At 38.0% G+C, this 19,550-nt stretch overlaps 1 protein-coding gene across 1 annotated transcript in view; it reads left to right on the forward strand.

Annotated features, from left to right (window-relative positions):
• Positions 1-19,550, forward strand: part of LOC131520041 (pregnancy zone protein-like) — a 48,185-nt gene that overhangs the window by 2,537 nt on the left and 26,098 nt on the right. Inside the window, exons 2-13 of the mRNA XM_058743750.1 lie at positions 3,501-3,684; positions 4,825-4,984; positions 5,163-5,215; positions 6,231-6,251; positions 6,510-6,678; positions 7,306-7,390; positions 14,341-14,452; positions 14,772-14,886; positions 15,037-15,146; positions 16,009-16,170; positions 17,810-18,037; positions 18,290-18,353. Coding sequence (XP_058599733.1) covers positions 3,501-3,684; positions 4,825-4,984; positions 5,163-5,215; positions 6,231-6,251; positions 6,510-6,678; positions 7,306-7,390; positions 14,341-14,452; positions 14,772-14,886; positions 15,037-15,146; positions 16,009-16,170; positions 17,810-18,037; positions 18,290-18,353 — 1,463 coding nt within the window. The remainder of the gene's footprint in view (positions 1-3,500; positions 3,685-4,824; positions 4,985-5,162; positions 5,216-6,230; positions 6,252-6,509; positions 6,679-7,305; positions 7,391-14,340; positions 14,453-14,771; positions 14,887-15,036; positions 15,147-16,008; positions 16,171-17,809; positions 18,038-18,289; positions 18,354-19,550) is intronic.

The following is a 19,550-nucleotide window of genomic DNA, read 5'->3' on the forward strand; positions in this document are numbered from 1 at the left end:
GAATGAAAACAGTATATTGAATAAGTTATTATACACTCATGCCTTCTTTCCTATGAACATCAAAGAACTGGAGGGAAAAAAGTGTGGATGAGGAGGTAAAAACCGATAATTTTTATAAGTTATCACATTTTTGATAAATGTGATTTACATTATATATATATACATATATACATATATATGTATATATGTATGTATACATATATACATATATATGTATATATGTATGTATACATATATGTATATATATATATGTATATATATATATATACACACACATACACACACACACACACACACACACACACACACACATATAGTTCAGAGTAGATTATTCAGGTCAAAAACTACCCAGATGCCAGAAAGGGATTCAATGAGAGGTACCATCTGAATGATTATGGACAGGTTATTTAACTTCTCTGAGCTTCTTTACTTTAGAACAAAACTTTAGCACTTATCCAATAAAAACACCTGAGACTTTAATGAATTTTTTTGTTTTTGTTTACATTTCAGTTAGTTAGCATACAGTAAAATAGTTTCAGTCGTGGAATTCAGTGATTCATCACTTACATACAACACCAATGCTCATCACAAGAAGTGACCTCCTTAACACCCATCACCTATTTAACCCATCCCCCCCAACCTTCCCTCAACGTCAATCTATTTTTTTTAATGTTTATTTTGATTTTTGAGAGACAGAGACAGACAGACAGACAGGGTGTGAGTGGGAAGAGGCAAAGAGAGAGGGAGACAGAATCTGAAGCAGGCTCCAGGCTCTGAGTTGTCAGCACAGAGCTTGACGTGGGGCTCGAACTTGGGAACTGTGAGATCATGACCTGAGCCAAAGTCATTCTGTTTTAAATGTTGGATCCTCTGTGTGTCTGAATCGTAGCTCCTAATGTGCAATGTTCAATATATTACTTCATAGTTTAATTATAAGTGTTTGTTGGTAATTTGGAGTGATTTGCCCTTGAAGTTTATTAAAAGAGATAATATGTGCAGATTTTTCTATTTCTGCACAAATATCATTGGGGTTTTGATAAGGATTGTATTGAATCTGTGTATGAGATTTTAATTATTGAAGAGCAGATCTAAAGATCCATGGCATATAGTTTGGCCAAGGAAAAACTTAAAACACATACAGCTTGATGAATGCGTTGGAAGAGACCCCTTGGAGAATGAGAGAACCAAATCTGACTACCAGATTCCACAACTAAACTGTCTCTGTTATTCTCTTCTGTGAGTCTCATACCTATTAATTCTGAAAAGTAATAAAATAGCGTTTCGTGTGTCAAATTGCCTGCTGTTTCTTAAGCGTAAGAGTCCATGTTGGAGGTAGAAGGGAAAGGGTAGTAAAACAATATAAGAAAAGAATAGCCCTGGTTTTTTTTTTCTTAATTGTAAATTAACGCCAATAAATTAAGGACTTAAATCTGCAGCTATTGAATCACTAAAGTTTTGCAAAGTCACATTTTGTGTATGATTTATTGGTTTAGTGAGTAGGCAGAGCAGGCAGTATCTTACTGTTGCGTATTCAAATTTGAGAATTGGCGAGGGTCTCACGTTTATCATGAACATACAAAATATGATGCATGTACCACACAGGATTGTTAGGAGGCTTAATACAGAGACTGCTTAACACAATTCCTTGCAGGTACCAGGCACTTAGGAAACACATTTCAGCCCATAGGGGTTCAGGCTATGGGGAGATTATATGGCGTCGAATGTTTCATGAACAGTTTTTTGGTCAAATGTGTCACTTGGGAGGGTTCCTGAAAAATGGCTGGAATTGTGACTGGAACTATCCGGAGGGGGAGGGGGGTATGTAAGAATATAATAGATAAAGGAAATGTATCAGTAAAGTCAAGAGTGTAAACTCACAAGGGTGCCGGGCTGGCTCAGTCAATGGAGAAAGTGATTCTTGACCACGGGGTTGTAAATTCAAGCCCCATACTGGGTGTAGAGATTACCTAAAAACACAACCTTTAAGGGGCACATAGGTGACTCAGTCATTTGAGCATCCATATTTCGATTTCGGCTCTGGTCATGATCCCAGGGTAATGGGATCGAACCCTGAGTCAGGCTCCACCCTGAGCTTGGGCTCTGCTTGCGATTCTCTCTCTGGCCCTCTGTCCTCTCCCCGACTCGCACGTGCACTGTCTCCCTCTAAAAAAATAAAGAAAGTAAACTCACACAAAAGGTTGCCCATACCTCTGAATAATTAAATACATTCAATAATTAGCACAAAAAAGACTGTAAAGTAATACGTTTTGTATGAACTTGGTTTTTTAATAAGATAATTTATTGACCCATAGAGGTTTGACCACGAGGATATATTTATGAACATAGAAGTATTAATATCAATATATTAATATTGATTACCTCAAGAGGGTGAGAATGAAGGAGGATGTTACTCAAGTGCAATGTGTCCTTGTGAGTGCATGTGTGTGCATGCAAATTAATAACAAAAATTAAAACTTGTTGACAAAAATACCATCGATTTTGGCTAAGGTATGTCTGAAGAACCTTAGAGAAACAGCAAATACATTATGTCTTCAGTACTGCTGTTACAAAGAAAACAATTTCACTGAGGTTTTTCCAGATGAATGTATTCAGTCGTGGCGTTCATGCACAAGGGATGTTTATAGAGACAGAATTTAATGTAAATCTTTTTATAAAGTGAATAATCATCAGCAATTTGTTATATATATGTACTTTTATGGGTATATATTCAGGAACTCGGATATTAATGTCCTTTAATACAAAGAGTGCACGTAAAACTATAACATCCTTGGGGCGCCTGGGTGGCGCAGTCGGTTAAGCGTCCGACTTCAGCCAGGTCACGATCTCACGGTCCGTGAGTTCGAGCCCCGCGTCAGGCTCTGGGCTGATGGCTCGGAGCCTGGAGCCTGTTTCCGATTCTGCATCTCCCTCTCTCTCTGACCCTCCCCCGTTCATGCTCTGTCTCTCCCTGTCCCAAAAATAAATTAAAAACGTTGAAAAAAAAAAAAAAAAAAAACTATAACATCCTTGAAGCCAACTTCTGATATAGGCTGTGCGGGTGAGGGACTACTCAGGAGTGAAAAATAGAATTCTTATGCCTGGCAGCGATGAACCTTCCATCATCCTGTTCTTTGTTCATTGACACTTGGTATGGAATCAGTCGTAGCAAGAAGTACATATGGTTACGGAAAACACGTTTATGGTTGAAAATGCTTGTTAAGGGGCGCCTGGGTGGCTTGGTCGGTTAAGCGTCCGACTTCGGCTCAGGTCATGATCTCACGGTCCGTGAGTTCGAGCCCCGCGTTGGGCTCTGTGCTGATGGCTCAGAGCCTGGAGCCTGTTTCAGATTCTGTGTCTCCCTCTCTGCCCCTCCCCTGTTCATGCTCTGTCTCTCTCTGTCTCAAAAATAAATAAACGTTAAAAAAAATTAAAAAAAAAAAGAAAAAAGAAAATGCTTATTATTCCCCATTTCTGTCTCTGACTCAGCCTTCTCTCCCCAGGCAGTATATGGTGCTGGTCCCCTCCCTGCTCCACACAGAGACCCCTGAGAAGGGTTGCATCCTTCTGAGCTACCTGAATGAGACAGTGACTGTAAGTGCTTCCTTGGAGTCCCTCAGGGGAAACCAGAGCCTCTTCACTGACCTGGTGGTGGAGAAGGATTTATTCCACTGCGTCTCCTTCACTGTGAGTACTATTTGCCTGTCCTTGTTTGATACGTTATATCGAATCATGGTGACGGGAGCTGGTGTTGAATCTGCAAAGAACAACTTTAAGAATGTTAGTGAGCTGGGGCACCTCGCTGGCTCAGTTGGTAGACCATGTGACTCTTCATCTTGGGGTCACGAGTTTAAGCCCACGTTTGGATGTGGAGCCTTTAAAAAAAATACAATATTTTTTTTAAATGTTGGTGGGGACTTCATAACGTACGAAAGAGAGTGAGTTTTTAGCTACCAAGAAACAAAGCATGGAATTTCCATCCACAGAGGAGAGAAATATTTTTCTGCATGCCAAAGTTCAATTTAAATTAAAAAAGAGTTCTATTGGCCATAGAAAGCATGACTTAGTCAAAGAGATTTTCTTTTCTTTTCTTTTTTAAATAAAGGTTGTTTATTTATTTTGAGAGAGAGAGAGAGAGAGAACCCCAATCCCAAGCAGGCTTCATGCTGTCAGCGCAGAGCCCGACACAGGGCTCGATCTCATGAACCATGGGATCGTGACATGAGCCGAAATCATGAGTCGGATGCCTGAACCACCCATGCGCCCTGACTTAGTCAAAGAGGGTTTCTAATTTTGATATGTAACCATCTCTTTAAGGTCAGAGCAAGCAATACCTAGAAAGAGATTATACAAAAATTTCATGGTAGGACAGCAGAATTTTGTAGCAGAATTTTTCTCCTTTGGCGAAATGTTAGGTGTCTTTGTCCTCTGAATGTATTAATAGTACCAGAAACTCAAAGTGAACATCCAGTACCTCTTTGAGGTCGCCCTCTTTGTGCTTGGGATACTCAGTTCCCATATTCTCCCATATTTTTATAAAGATGCTTCTTTCCATTCTTTCTGCATAGATTTTATTCTGTTAAAAGGAGTGTGATTTAATCACTAGAGTTCCAGGTTAGCTCTCTGGATATTTGGGTTCCACTGATGGCTGTTCTCACGGACATATCTCTCCTATATCTTATATTATTATCTTCATTCATGTCTGGCAAAATATTTATACTTACCTAGCCCTTGGTGAAGCTGAGAGAGAGGTAGAAAATAGTCATGGATGAAGGATTCAGAGAAGGAAGACTGTGCAACTCCTCGGTGGTATTTTTTGTTGTTCAGCTCCCAAGGAGCTCATCCTTGTCAGAGATGGCATTTCTCAGTGTCCAGATAAAGGGACCAACACAAGACTTCAGGAAGAGGAACACAGTGCTGGTAAAGAATGCTCAAAGTCTGGTCTTTGTCCAGACAGACAAACCCATCTATAAACCAGGACAGACAGGTATGTAGGGAAATTCTACTACTGGGGCACTACTGAGAAGGAGAGGCCACCCCAAAGCTGGTTTTCCAGCCAGGTACCATTAATTATCCCCATCTCTTAGCCTCCTGCCCTATCACTCACATGACCTGCCTTATCATATCATGTCTGAGTCTTATCAGAGTATTTCTTTCTTTTTTAGTAAAATTCCGTATTGTTTCTGTGGATGAAAACTTTCACCCCTTAAATGAACTGGTAAGGATCTCAGTAGTTACGGTTTGGGTTGGTGGCGGGGATGGGGGGAGGGGATGGGAGTACTCACCCAAGCAGGGGCAGGAAGGTCCAGGAAAAGCAAGAAGATGAAACACATTCCTTTTGGAAACTGGGATCCTGCCTCCCTACAGATCTAGAGTCTTATGGAAGGCATTACTGAGGGGTAAACGATGGAGGAAGCTGTCTCTCTTATAACAGTAATTAATCAGCTCAACAATAGTCAGCTACATTTATTGCTGTGACCATAATACATTAAACATAATGAAGAGTAAAAAAGTGAGATGTTATCCATATCCATACTCTCAAGGAGTTTATGATTACTAAAAGCACAGAGTTTCACTGTTTCTGAATATATACATAATAGACAATATTATAATATGGTAACAAATACATATATATACTATATACACATGTATTTGTCATAGATATTAACACATAATATAATATACAATATATATCACATGTAAAGATTTCATTTTTGTTAATTGGGTGATCCTTCCTCCAACTAGCTTTCAACAAGGAAAGAAACAAAGCTGCTGTAAAAATGCAATTTTTTAAATTAGGAAAAAATGTTCTTGGTTAACTGTTAACCAAAATTCTTATTTGGTCTAAATCATAATGACATATCATGCTATTAATATATAATTTATATAAGTAAGCAATATAGTCATATTCTTTACTTACAGGTCGTAAGTACCTAGTATTACTGATTAAAAATATGAGTAAATTAATATATATTAATAAAACTTATTCACCAAAAATATTTTTCCGGGAAATGGCAACACAATGATTGTTGTGGAAATACATTATTTATGCTTTTCACTTAGAACTATTTACTAGTTTCCCTGAACAGTTCTAGCTCTTTAATGTTTCAGGTTAAATTTTGTTATAACTTACTACAGAATCCATTTTCCCATTTCCCTATTTGATCACAAGTCTGAAACCATAGTCTTTGGTGAAATTCTAATCACATCTCTTCTTTCCTTTTTTCATATAGATTCCACTGGTATACCTTGAGGTAAGCATCAGAGTCTTGTATAAAGAAATCAGTGCATTTAAGAATGGAAGTGCTGGTACTCCTGACAGATGAATTACTATTAAAAAAACAACTGTCAGATCTAAAATCCCCTGCTCCCAGATGTCAGGTTTACTCTGTTTTAACTTTCTTCTGTGTTTATCTCTTCTGAAGGCAATGCCAGTTACCAACCCCAAAGTCTTTTGTTCAAGGGCTATCATAGCTACATGATTATTCTCCATGCTCCCTGTTTCTGTCTAGGACCCACAAGGAAACCGTGTTGGACAATGGCAAGGTGTCAAGTTGGAGAGTGGCCTCCAACAGCTGGCCTTTCCCCTCTCGTCCGAGCCCATTCAGGGCTCTTACAAGGTGGTGGTACAGAAGGAATCAGGCAAAAGGATAGAGCACTCCTTCACTGTAGAGGAATTTGGTATGGATTATGAACGATGAAAAGGACATAACATTTTGTTTCATACCAAGCATTCATTTAGATTTTTTGAATTCCGTGTAGGTATGTTGAACTTGGATTAGAATCAGCTTTAGCTGTTTGTAAAGTCATCGTAATTCTGTGCACCAGAAATTCACGAGAGTCTGATTTCCAGTAGCAAGTTGCGCTTTGCCAAGTATCAAAATTCTTATTTCAGTGGAACTATCATCATTTGTTTAGATGACATCATTGACATCTGCTGTCACCACGAAGTCAGTTAAATTTTGCATGAGTTGTTAAACCTTATTATCTTAAAGTTGGCACATTGAAAAATGCATCTATAAGAGACTCTTAAAAACTGAGAACAAACTGAGGCTTGATGGGGGGTGGGAGGGAGGGGAGGGTGGGTGATGGGTATTGAGGAGGGCACCTTTGGGGATGAGCACTGGGAGTTGTATGGAAACCAATTTGACAATAAACTTCATATATTGAAAAAAAGAAAAAAAGAAAAAAAGAAAAATGCATCTAGGCCTTCAGGATATTATTTTGGGGAAAATTATAGACATGAAAATATTTGTATTTCCATTAAATATTTACCAACCTCCCTATTTCCATTATCTCTACCGACAGTGCTTCCCAAGTTTGAGGTCAAAGTTCAGGTGCCAAAGATAATCAGTATCCTGGATGAAAAAGTGAACATAACAGTATGTGGGATGTGAGTTAAATTTCTTTTGCCTGAAATTTCAGATTTTGCCTCCATTTGAGTCATTATTTAGCTAGGTACCTAAGTACAAATTAATTTTTAACTGAATTAAAAAACATTTCAATGACTTATTTCAGCTGCTTATTATTAAAATTTTCAAATATGCAGAGGAATAGAGGACACCCATAATTATGATTTAACAACTAACACCTTTCTATATCTGCTACATCATTTTTTTTTTTTTGCTTTAACATTTCAGGATAAATTACAAAGATCATTACATTGTCCCCTTGATGCAGCGCTATGTACCTTTAAAAATTATTGACATTTTCTGGGGCGCCTGAGTGGCTCAGTTGGTTGAGCATCTGACTTCAGCTCAGGTCATGATCTCACGGTTTGTGGGTTCGAGCCCCACATCAGGCTCTGTGCTGACAGCTCAGAGCCTGGAGTCTGCTTTGGATTCTGTGTCTCCCTCTCTCTATGCCCCTTCCCACTTGCGCTCTGTCTGTGTCTCTCTCTCTCTCAAAAATAAACATTAAAAAAATTTTTTTAAATAATAAAAATAAAAATTACTGACATTTTCCTACATAGTCATGATGTCATTATCATACTTAACAAAATTAAAAGTAATTTTCTAATACTAATTCTTATTTTATACTCAAGTTCCATCAATCTTTCTAAAACTGATTTACTCATTACTCTTGATTACTGTGACCCATATGTACCCCTTTTTTCCAACTCTCCACAATGGAAATTTTTTTGAATGCAAAAGTTAACAGAATAGTAAAATGAAAATCATGTACCCATCATGATTACCCATGGACCATTACACAGTAATGAATTTTTGCTTAATTTGTCCCATTTGTTCTTTCCTCCCCCTTCCGGTTTTTTTCCCTAATATTTTTTAGCAAGCCATGGGAATCTATAAATATCTTAAAGTTTTAAAAGTCTGGAACCTCCTTTTCTCTCCAGGATGTTAACTTATTGGAGAGAGCGGCCAGTTGGTCTGTAAATATCCCTTTTGCTGGATTTGCCTGAAATGTCCCTTTTGCTGGATTTTTCTCAATGTCGTAATGAGACATTGAATTAATTTTAATTTCTCCTCTGACCAATTTTAAGAGGATCCTTGGAGTATTTTCTTTTCTTTTAATTCATTTATTATTTAATTTACATCCAAGTTAGTTAGCATATAGTGCAACAATGATTTCAGGAGTAGATTCCTTAATGCCCCTTAGCCATTTAGAACATCCCTCCTCCCACAACCCCTTTTTGTTCTCTATATTTAAGAGTCTCTTATGTTTTGTCCCCCCCTCCTGTTTTTATATTATTTTTGTTTCCTTTCCCTTATGTTAATCTGTTTGTCTCTTAAAGTCTTCATATGAGTGAAGTCATATGATTTTTTTCTTTCTCTGACTGACTGACTTCACTTAGCATAATACCCTCCAGTTCCCTCCACGTAGTTGCAAATGGCAATATTTCATTCATTTTGATTGCCAAGTAATACTCCATTGTATATATATATATATATACACCACATCTTCTTTATCCATTCATCCATCGTTGGACATTTGGGCTCTTTCCAGACTTTGGCTATTGTTGATAGAGCTGCTATAAACATTGGGGTGCATGTGCCCCTTCAAAACAGCACACCCGTATCACTTGGATAAATACCTAGTACTGCAATTGCTGGGTTGTAGAATAGTTCTATTTTTAACTTTTTGAGGAAACTCCATACTGTTTTCCAGAATGGCTGCACCAGCTTGCATTCCCACCAGCAGTGCAAAAGAGATCCTCTTTCTCCACATCCTCACCAACATCTGTTGTTGCCTGAATTGTTAATGTTAGCCATTCTGACAGGTGTGAGGTGGTAAATCATTGTGGTTTTGATTTGTATTTCCCTGATGATGAGTGATGTGGAGCATTTTTTCATGTGTCTGTTCACCATTTGGAAGTCTTCTTTGGAGAAGGGTCTATTCATGTCTTTTGCCCATTTCTTCACTGGATTATTTGTTTTTTGGGTGTTGAGTTTGATAAATTCTTTATAGATTTTATATTAACCCTATATCTGATATGTCATTTGCAAATATCTTCTCCCATTCTGTCAGCTGCCTTTTAGTTTTGCTGATTGTTTTCTTCTCTGTGCAGATGCTTTTTATTTTGATGAAGTCCCAATAGTTCATTTTTGCTTTTGTTTCCCTTGCCTCCAGACACGTGTTGAGTAAGAAGTTACTGCAGCCAAGATCAAAGAGGCTTTTGCCTGCTTTCTCCTCGAGGATTTTGATGGCTTCCTGTCTTACATTTAGGTCTTTCATCCATTTTGAGTTTCTTTTTGTGTATGGTGTAAGAAAGTGGTCCAAGGTCATTCTTCTGCATGTCGCTGTCCTGTTTTCCCAGCACCACTTGCTGAAGAGACTGTCTTTATTCCATTGGATATTCTTTCCAGCTTTGTCAAAGATTAGTTGGCCATACGTTTGTGGGTCCATTTCTGGGTTCTCTATTCTGTTCCATTGATCCGAACGTTTGTTTTTGTGCTGTTACCATTCTGTCTTGATGATTACAGCTTTGTAATATGTCTTGAAGTCTGGGAGTGTGATGCTTCCAGCTTCAGTTTTCTTTTTCAAGATTGTTTTGGCTATTTGGGGCCTTTTCTGGTTCCATACAAATTTGAGGATTATTTTTTCTAACTCTGTGAAGAATGCTGGTGTTATTTTGATAGGGATTGCATTGAATATGTGGATGGCTTTGGGTAGTATCAACATTTTAACAATGTTTGTTCTTCCAATCCAGGAGCATGGAATATTTTTCCTTGTGTGTGTGTGTGTGTGTGTGTGTGTGTGTGTGTCTTCTCCAATTTCTTTCATAAGCTTTCTATAGTTTTAATTGTATGGATTTTTCACCTCTTTGGTTATGTTTATTCCTAGGTACTTTATGGTTTTTGGTGCAATTATAAATGGAATCTACTCCTTGATTTCTCTTTCTGTTGCTTCATTACTGGTGTATAGAAATGCAACCGATTTCTGTGCATTGATTTTATATCCTGCAACTTTTCTGAATTCATGGATCAGTTCTAGCAGTTTTTTGGTGGAATCGTTTGGGTTTTCCGTATAAAGTATCATGTCGTCTGTGAAGACTGGAAGTTTGACCTCCTCTTGGCTGATTTGGATGCCTTTATTCCTTTGTGTTTTCTAATTGCTGAGGATAAGAATTCCAATACTATCTTGAGTAACAGTGGTGAGAGTGGACATCCCTGTCGTGTTCCTGACCTGAGGGGGAAAACTCTCAGTTTTTCCCCATTGAGGATGATATTAGTGGTGGGTCTTTCGTACATGGCCTTTATGATCTTGAGGTATGATCCTTCTATCCCTATTTTCTTGAGGGTTTTTATCAAGAAAAGATGCTGTATTTTGTCAAATGCTTTCTCTGCATCTACTGAGAGGATCATGTGGTTCTTGTCCTTTCTTTTCTTGATATGATGTACCACATTGATTGTTTTGAGGATATTGAACCAGCCCTGCATCCTGGGTGTAAATCCCACTTGGTTATGGTGAATAGTTTTTTTAATGTACTGTTGGATTCAGTTGGCTACTATCTTGTTGAGGATTTTTGCATCCATGTTCATCAGGGAAATTGTCTATAGTTCTCCTTTTTAGTAGGGTCATTATCTGGTTTTGGATCAAGGTAACGCTGGCTTCATAGAAAGAGTTTGGAAGTTTTCCTTCCATTTCTATTTTTTGGAACAGCTTCAAGAGAATAGGTGCTAAGAGACTCTTAAAAACTGAGAACAATCTGAGGGTTGATGGGAGGTTGGAGGGAGGGGAGGGTGGGTGATGGGCATTGAGGAGGGCACCTGTTGTGAGGAGCATTGGGTGTTGTATGGAAAATAATTTGACAATAAATTTCATATTAAAAAAAAAGATAGAGAATAGGAGCTAACTCTTCTCTAAATGTTTGGTAGAATTCCCCTATAAAGCCATCCAGCCCTGGACTCTTGTTTTTTGGGAGATTTTTGATTACCAATTTGATTTCTTTACTGGTTACGGGTCTGTTAAAATTTTCTATTTATTCCTGTTCCAGTTTTTATTTACTTTTTATTTTTTTTTTTAATGTTTTATTTATTTTTGAGACAGAGACACACAGAGCGTGAGCAGGGAAGGGGCAAAGAGAGAGTGAGACACAGAATCCGAAGCAGGCTCCAAGCTCCGAGCTGTCAGCACAGAGCCTGACGTGGGGCTCAAACTCACAAACCGCGAGATCATGACCTGAGCCAAAGTCGGACTCTTAACTGACTGAGCCACCCAGGCGCCCCCAGTTTTTATTTATTTTTTTAATTTTATTTATTTGGGTCCTTTCCTTTTTCTTTTTGATCACACTGGCTAGTGGTTTATCAATTTTGTTAATTCTTTCAAAGAACCAGCTCCTGGTTTCATTGATCTGTTCTACCGCTTTTTTGGCTTCGATATCATTGATTTCTGCTCTAATCTTTATTATTTCCTGTCTTCTGCTGCTTTGGGGTTTTATTTGTTGTTCTTTTTCCATCTCTTTGAAGTGTAAGGTTAGGTTGTGTATCTGAGATCTTTCTTCCTTCCTTAGGAAGGCCTGCATTGCTATATAATTTCCTCTTATGACCACCTTTCTACATCCCAGAAGTTTGGGGCTGTGGTGTTAAATATCCGGTAGTGGAATTATTGGGTCATATGGTAATTTTTTGAAAATCTTCCATAGTTTTCCACGGTAGCTGTACCAATTTACATTCCCACCAATAGTGCACAAGGATTCCTTTTTCTCCACATCCTTGCCAACACTGGGGTATAATATTCTAAATATGTTTCTTAAGTCCATGTAGTCTAAGATTGTTCAGTGTCACTGTTTCTTCTTGAATTTCTGTCTGGATATTCTATCTATTATTGACAGTGGGGTATTGAAGTTTCCAACTATTGTTGCATCATTGTCTGTTTCTCTTTTCTGTTCTGTCAGTGTCTGCTTCTTTTTTTTTTAATTTTTTTTTAACGTTTGTTTATTTTTGAGACAGAGAGAGACAGAGCATGAACGGGGGAGGGGCAGAGAGAGAGGGAGACACAGAATCGGAAGCAGGCTCCAGGCTCCGAGCCATCAGCCCAGAGCCTGACACGGGGCTCGAACTCACAGACCGTGAGATCATGACCTGAGCCGAAGTCGGACGCGAAACCGACCGAGCCACCCAGGGGCCCCGAGTGTCTGCTTCTTATAGTTAGATGTTTTGGTGCTGGATGCATATATTTTTATAATTGCTATATCTTCCTGGTGAATTGACCCTTGTATCATTATACAATTTCTTCTTTGTTTCTTGTGACATTTCTTAACTGAAAGTTTATTTTCTGTGATGTTAGTATAACCACCCCTGATCTTTTTTGGTTACCTTCTTTATGGAATATCTTTTTCTATCCCTTCACTTTCAGCCTATATGTGTCCTTCAGTCTAAAGTGAGTCTCTTGTATACAGCATATAGTTGGATCTTGTATTTTTATCCATTCATCCCCTCTATGTTTTTTTACTGGATAATTTGATCTGTGTAAATTTAAAGTAATTATTGATAGTGAAGGACTTACTAATGCTATTTTTGAAATTCTTTTCTGTCTTGTAGGGTTCCCTTCTTCTTTAACCTGTTGCATTTACAAATAGCTCTTACAGGGGCGCCTGGGTGGCTCAGTCGGTTAAGCGTCGGACTTCAGCTCAGGTCATGATCTCATAGTTCGTGAGTTCGAGCCCCACGTCGGGCTCTGTGCCGACAGCTCAGAGCCTGGACCCTGCTTCAGATTCTGTGTCTCCCTCTCTCTCTGACCCTCCCCTGCTCATGCTCTGTCTCTCTCTCTGTCTCAAAAATAAATAAAACATTAAAAAAAAATTTTTTTTTAAACAAATAGCTCTTACAGTTCATTTCAACCTTGAGAATTAAAACTCATTTCCTATAAATCATCAGTAGCAGAAGGAGCATGCAGGGTTCAAAAATATGCCCATCTAAATATTATATACCGGAAGCATCAAAGCATCTGGACCTTTGCCTCAAGGGTCTTCCTAACTTAATGGCATCCTAGTGCTGATATCTGTATCTTAGAAAGGGGTTTCAGAATAAGTTGCTCTGATTTTATTTGAAGTGATATTGGAAGTATTTACATATAAAACTAATGCCCAAAGCAAACTGATTATTAATTATTCCATTTTTATCGAGAGAGGAAAAAAAACTAATAGAGAAATAGAGTGCACACACACACACACACACACACACACACACAATTTTGTTTTATATGCCCCATGGTTGTTTGGCTTTATCAGAGCTCTCTTTCCTCTCTTTCTCTCTCTCTCTCTCTCTCTTTCTGTGTGTGTGTGTGTATGAAAGCACATTACGGTGTTAGCGTTATTATTTCTATTATTTATTTATTTCGATTCTATTTATTATCTAAGTTTCTCACTTGGTATAAACAACAAGTTTTGATTTTATAATGACAGAATAAAAAGAATGATAAAAAAATAGGCTACAAGGAAGAAATTTTTCTAAATGTTTATTTATTTTGAGAGAGTGTGCAAGGGGAGGGACAAAGAGAGGGGGAGAGAGAGAATCCCAAGCAGGCTCTGTGCTTAGCACAGAGCCCGGCACAAGGCTCAGTCTCACACCTGGGAGATCACGACCTGAGCTGATATCAAGAATTGAACAGTTAATCGACTGAGCCACCCAGGTGCCCCAAAGGAAGAAATTTTTTAAATCCCGAAGGAAACTTGTTTGTACATGGCAGCACAGTTTCAAATGCCTTAATAAGTAGTACCTCTTGATAAAGATACTTTCCAGACATATTTCAACTTGATATGAGCCCAAAATGATAGAGAAATACAAGGAACTGCAAAGAGTATGTGTTTGATCTGTGGTGGGTTGATGTAGTGGAAAAAGTAGATACCCTTCCTCAGTTCCTGATTTGTTTCTTACATGACAGATACACCTATGGGAAACCTGTCCCAGGACTTGCAACTGTGAGCCTGTGCAGAAAATTACTTCATCATTCTAATTGCCAAAAGAACGAGTTCTGTGAGAAATTCAGTCAACAGGTTAGTCTACAATGTTCTCGCCAGGGACTATCGTTGTTGACAATAGCTACCCTATTTTACTAACTAGAAAGAAGACATCAGAGCAAGCTTATCCCAATATATTCCCCACCAAAAAAAAAGAAAGAATTTCTATTCTTAGTCAATAAAATTCTCATTTTGATGACTAACCCTTAGAGAGCAGATGTGAATATTAAAGGCCAACTAACATGTTTAACCCAAAGAAATTGTCTCGGCATCAGAAAGAAAATGATAAATTTAGTCTTCGTCAGTATGGTCTTAATCAGTATGGGACTGATCAATTTTTTTTTTCCTCTCTCAGCTCGACAGCAATGGCTGCATCACCCAACAAGTAAACACAAATGTACTCCAGATTAAAAATATGGGTTTTGAAATGAAACTTAAAGTGGAAGCCAAGATCAGAGAAGAGGGAACAGGTGTGAACTCCAAATTAATGTGGGGAGTGAAACCATAAGCATTGGTTTGTTTTCCATAACAAAACAAGGGTCATAAAGAAGGTGGAAGGACCTGAATTTTAGGACTAAAGTAACTTCCAAGAGTACTTACTCTTCTCTACATATTTTTAGACATAGTACTTACTGGAAACGGGACCAGTGAAATCACAAATACTGTAACCAGAGTCAGGTTCGTGAAAGTGGATTCACACTTTAGACGAGGAATCCCCTTCTTTGGACAGGTAGAGTATATTGCAATTCACAAATAATGAAGTATCTAGGTGTACCTACCATCAGGGCATGATGATGTAGCCTACATCTAGTTAGCGACATCAATTAGACCCAAAACATGAAACCAAGAAAAAGGACCTTCCTTTGTAAATATCACCAATAAAATGTACAAACACATACGACAGTATTTTGAGAATCAGAGGTATTATTTCTTTTTAGAACATGTAGCTAATGAAGATTCTTAATGTGGTATGAAGTAGTGATTATGTCAAACCTTCTCTACCAACCGTCTTACAATAAATATATTTCTGCCATTATCCAGCCAGCTTCAGAATTTTAAGAGAATTTCTCACAAATCATTCTCAATTATGGCTGCGAGTATCCTCCTTTATATCCGTCGTTCTATTTAGAAGCAAGTGGATAAGTGGTTTTATTTTTAGGCATAGGACCTATAAGAGCATATATTTCATGGCCATTATTATTAAATTATTCTCATGCCTAAGGTATACATGTTCATTTTCAGTAATAATTTTACCCTTTTTATAGTCATTTATAATTATTCACCCATTTTATAATAACGTATTTAAAATAACTTATAATTCTTCTCAAAAAGAAACACTTTTTGGGGGGCTGCGTATGGGGTTTGTCTGCAGAGACGAAAAGGACATGAGGATCCAAAAACAGAGTAAAAAGGTGAAAGAAATGAGGATACAGTGGAAAAAAATTTGATTTTGTAGTAAATATGGAAGGGTTGTTTTAGAGGTTGGCTTTTGCTTTTTTCATTCAGTTATGGCAGCAAAGGAATTTGTTCCCATGAGTTCTGTCTTCTCTGAGTATTATCCATATAACTTATCAAGTACTTTTCTTCTCTAGGTGCTTCTGGTGGATGGGAAAGGTGTACCCATCCCCAATAAACTTATCTTTATCTCTGCAAGTGAAGCCAATTATCTTTACAATGCAACTACCAATGAACAGGGTCTTGTACAGTTTTCCATCAATACCACTAACGTCTTGGCCAACAAAATTTCTGTTGTGGTAAGTATGAAAGAAAAAAAAAGAAAAACCAAAGGACAAAGAGACAGCTCGGTGACCATTATTTATTCAAACACGAGGAAGCATACATTGTATTTAAGAGATAGAAATGAGAAGCTGTCCAACTTAGGGATAAACTTGGGAATTAAAATTTTCATTTAAAATAACAAAGACAGGGGCGCCTGGGTGGCTCAGTCGGTTAAACGTCCGACTTCAGCTCAGGTCACGATCTCACGGTCCGTGAGTTCGAGCCCAGCATCGGGCTCTGGGCTGATGGCTCAGAGCCTGGAGCCTGCTTCCGATTCTGTGTCTCCCTCTCTCTCTGCCCCTCCCCCGTTCATGCTCTGTCTCTCTCTGTCTCAAAAATAAATAAACGTTAAAAAAAATTTTTTTTAAAGAAAATAACAAAGACATTAGAAGAGATACTATAGAAGTGTCTGATCATTTCATTCGCATTATCTTTAAAATTTTATGTATCGTAAAAAAAATAAAAATAAAAATAAAAATTTTATGTATCATGCAAAAAAAAAAAATGCATATAGGATTTGGTCCTGAACAATATCAGTTCCTCAATAGGTGAGTAATTCATGTAATTTGTTTTCTGTTGTTTTTCTCTACGTCTACTCAAATAACTTTAAAAGTGATTGGAACTCCCACATTCTTCGTATATATTGCCGAATGATGAGGATCAAAAGATTTCTGTAACTAAAAAGACTTTGCTCTTGTAAGCTCAAGCAAAGAAGTGGTAAAAAGATAATGATTTATTGATTCCAGGTTAGATAAATAGCATTTAAATTATTTCCATTTCCCAATGTTGACATGTTAATTCAATTTAAAATATGGAATGATGCTTAATGTTTTCTATGTGACAGATACCTGCTCTTCCTTAGGATTGAAAGGATGAATAGAGTGTCCCTATATTTGAAACTCTACAATCATAGTTACAATTATTAGTATGATATATTTCAGGGCAATCATAAAAAAAAATAGGAACTTTATTATGATAGCAAATACAAAGGTCCACAAAATACACCTAGTAAATTCAGAAAAAGAAAGGATATGTACTCATAAAATAGCTAAGGAGCAACCACTGCGGGGGCGATAAATAGAATTATCTCCTAGACAACATTTTCAAGGTTTAAAGGTCCCAAAACTACAAGGGCTTAAAAATCCAAAGTCATAGTAATGATAAGAAGCATAGATGATAATTGGCTGGGATTATTTACAAACAACTTTGAAGCCCTTACAGTTATAAAATATTACATTAATACATACAACATAATTTCAATTAAACCAATTTACAAGGCACTTCTCTTATCTAAAGATTTCCTTTTATGCTTGTTAAGACTACCTGCCATTCTCACTGGGACGCCATTGTTCCTCCGGCCTTGCGCTACAGAAGAGAAGATAAATCAATGACGATTTGGCAAATTCAGGGCAAAGGAGATTAATTTCTAAATATTTCCTGTTAATCGCTGCAATTTGAGAGGCTGATAATTTGTTTATTCGGTGGTGAACAGGGATGAGGATGATGCACAGTATATGTTAGAAGGGAAGACACAAACTTTTAACTGTTCGTTTTGGTGGGAAGCTAAAGTGAAGAACTATCGAAACAATAATCTTTGTTTTTCTGTTTTATCAGGCCTTCCACGAGCAAACTAGCTTTTGTTTTAACTATGTATGGTTAAGAGAAGAACACCAGGGTGCTCAGCACCTTGCGAGGCACGCTTTCTCCTTCAGCGGGAATTATGTTCACCTGGAGCCTGTGGCCGGTACCCTGCCCTGTGGCCAAACTCAGATTATCAAGGCATACTATACACTCAATGGGCAGGCCCTTGGGGAACCAAAAGAGCTCATTTTCTATTACCTGGTAAGAATAAGGCTACAAAATATATTTGGAGTTCATCGGTAGACGAAAGTGGTTAAAAAGCCAGGAATGTAAGAATTGCCTGTGCACCGCCATCTTGCTTTCTTACCCATGTTCCCCTTGATTCTTTGATTTTCAGGCAGTTGATTCTCTCTAGCAGAGATTCAAGGACAGAAAGCAGGTCTTGTGGGGAGTACGATGTTGAGAAGTGTGTTAGGCTCAAAAGGTTGTTTTCATGTTGGTTTTTCATTTCAGTTCATGGCTAAGGGAAACATCATCAGATCAGGAACACATGCTGTGCCTATAGAGCCGGGAGACAGTGAGTATCTTCAAATCCGTTCCCCGCCCCCCATCTCCTTCCCAACACATCCAGCTTTACACTTCAGTGACAGTTCACAAATGGGGAAATTATTCTCATTATCCCTTGTAACAAGGACACCAAAGAAAATATAGATTCTCCTTATGACTCTAGCATTTTTTTACTCAACACAGTCAACGGATAAATGTGATTGCCTACTATGTGTCAGGCATTCTGCTTGAGTCACACTTTTTTTTCTCCCAGTCTGTCTCTTCCAGCTGATACTTAAATTCCAAAATTCAGAAAATCGAAGCTTCCTTCTGTTTTTTAACCCTAACAATAAACGTGTATTGGCCATCTTTAACCTTAGTATTGCAGAGGAGAGAGTTAGGTATCATGGAGAATTTTTTTTTTTTTTCCCTGATGTGCCAGACTCTGGGCTAGGCTCTCTTGTCTCTGGGAAGGCTCACTCCCTTCAGCACTTAATGAGGATGCATACAGTGCCGCCAGCATGAACTTGGGAACCTCACACGTGAATCTGAGTGCACTTCATTAATAAGTCGTGGGAAAGGAAACCAGGATTATTTTCCATTCTAATTAAATCATGTCAAGATTTAAATCACCGAGAAAAGAGCCCATGAGCATGCTCATAATTAACGAAAATTAAGGCAAATATTTCACCAAACTCCACTGCACCCCAGAGCTAAACGTAACAATGCTTGAAATTATGATTTTCTTAATAGTTTCCTCCCCTATCACGCTGGAAAAATAAGACATCAATTATATTTTTATTTTTCCATATTGAAACAATATTGGAGAAGGCTTAATTTAAACGAAGTTACTAATTAACACTCTCACTAATTAAAAATTATTTAGGGGGCACCTGGGTGGCTCAGTCAGTTAAACGAGGGACTCGTGACTTCAGCTCAGGTAGTGATCTCACGGTTTATGAGATCAAGCCCCTCCCCCCCCATCGGGTTCTGAGCTAACAGGCTACTTGGGGTTCTCTCTCTCTCCCTCTCTGCCCCTCCTTTGCTCACACTCTTTCTCTCAAAATAAATAAACATTTTTTAAAAAATTGAATTAAACATTAAAGAGTGCTGCCAGCTTTGAATATCATTTATCCCAATATTTATATAGGGATACTTTGATGTACAGAATGGACCCCACGGTGTGCATTATTTGCCTTCTATGCATCTTGTTGCCTGCTTTTCTATT

The sequence above is a fragment of the Neofelis nebulosa genome, chromosome 8 (genome assembly GCF_028018385.1).
Source record: "Neofelis nebulosa isolate mNeoNeb1 chromosome 8, mNeoNeb1.pri, whole genome shotgun sequence".
Classification (NCBI taxonomy): domain Eukaryota; kingdom Metazoa; phylum Chordata; class Mammalia; order Carnivora; family Felidae; genus Neofelis; species Neofelis nebulosa.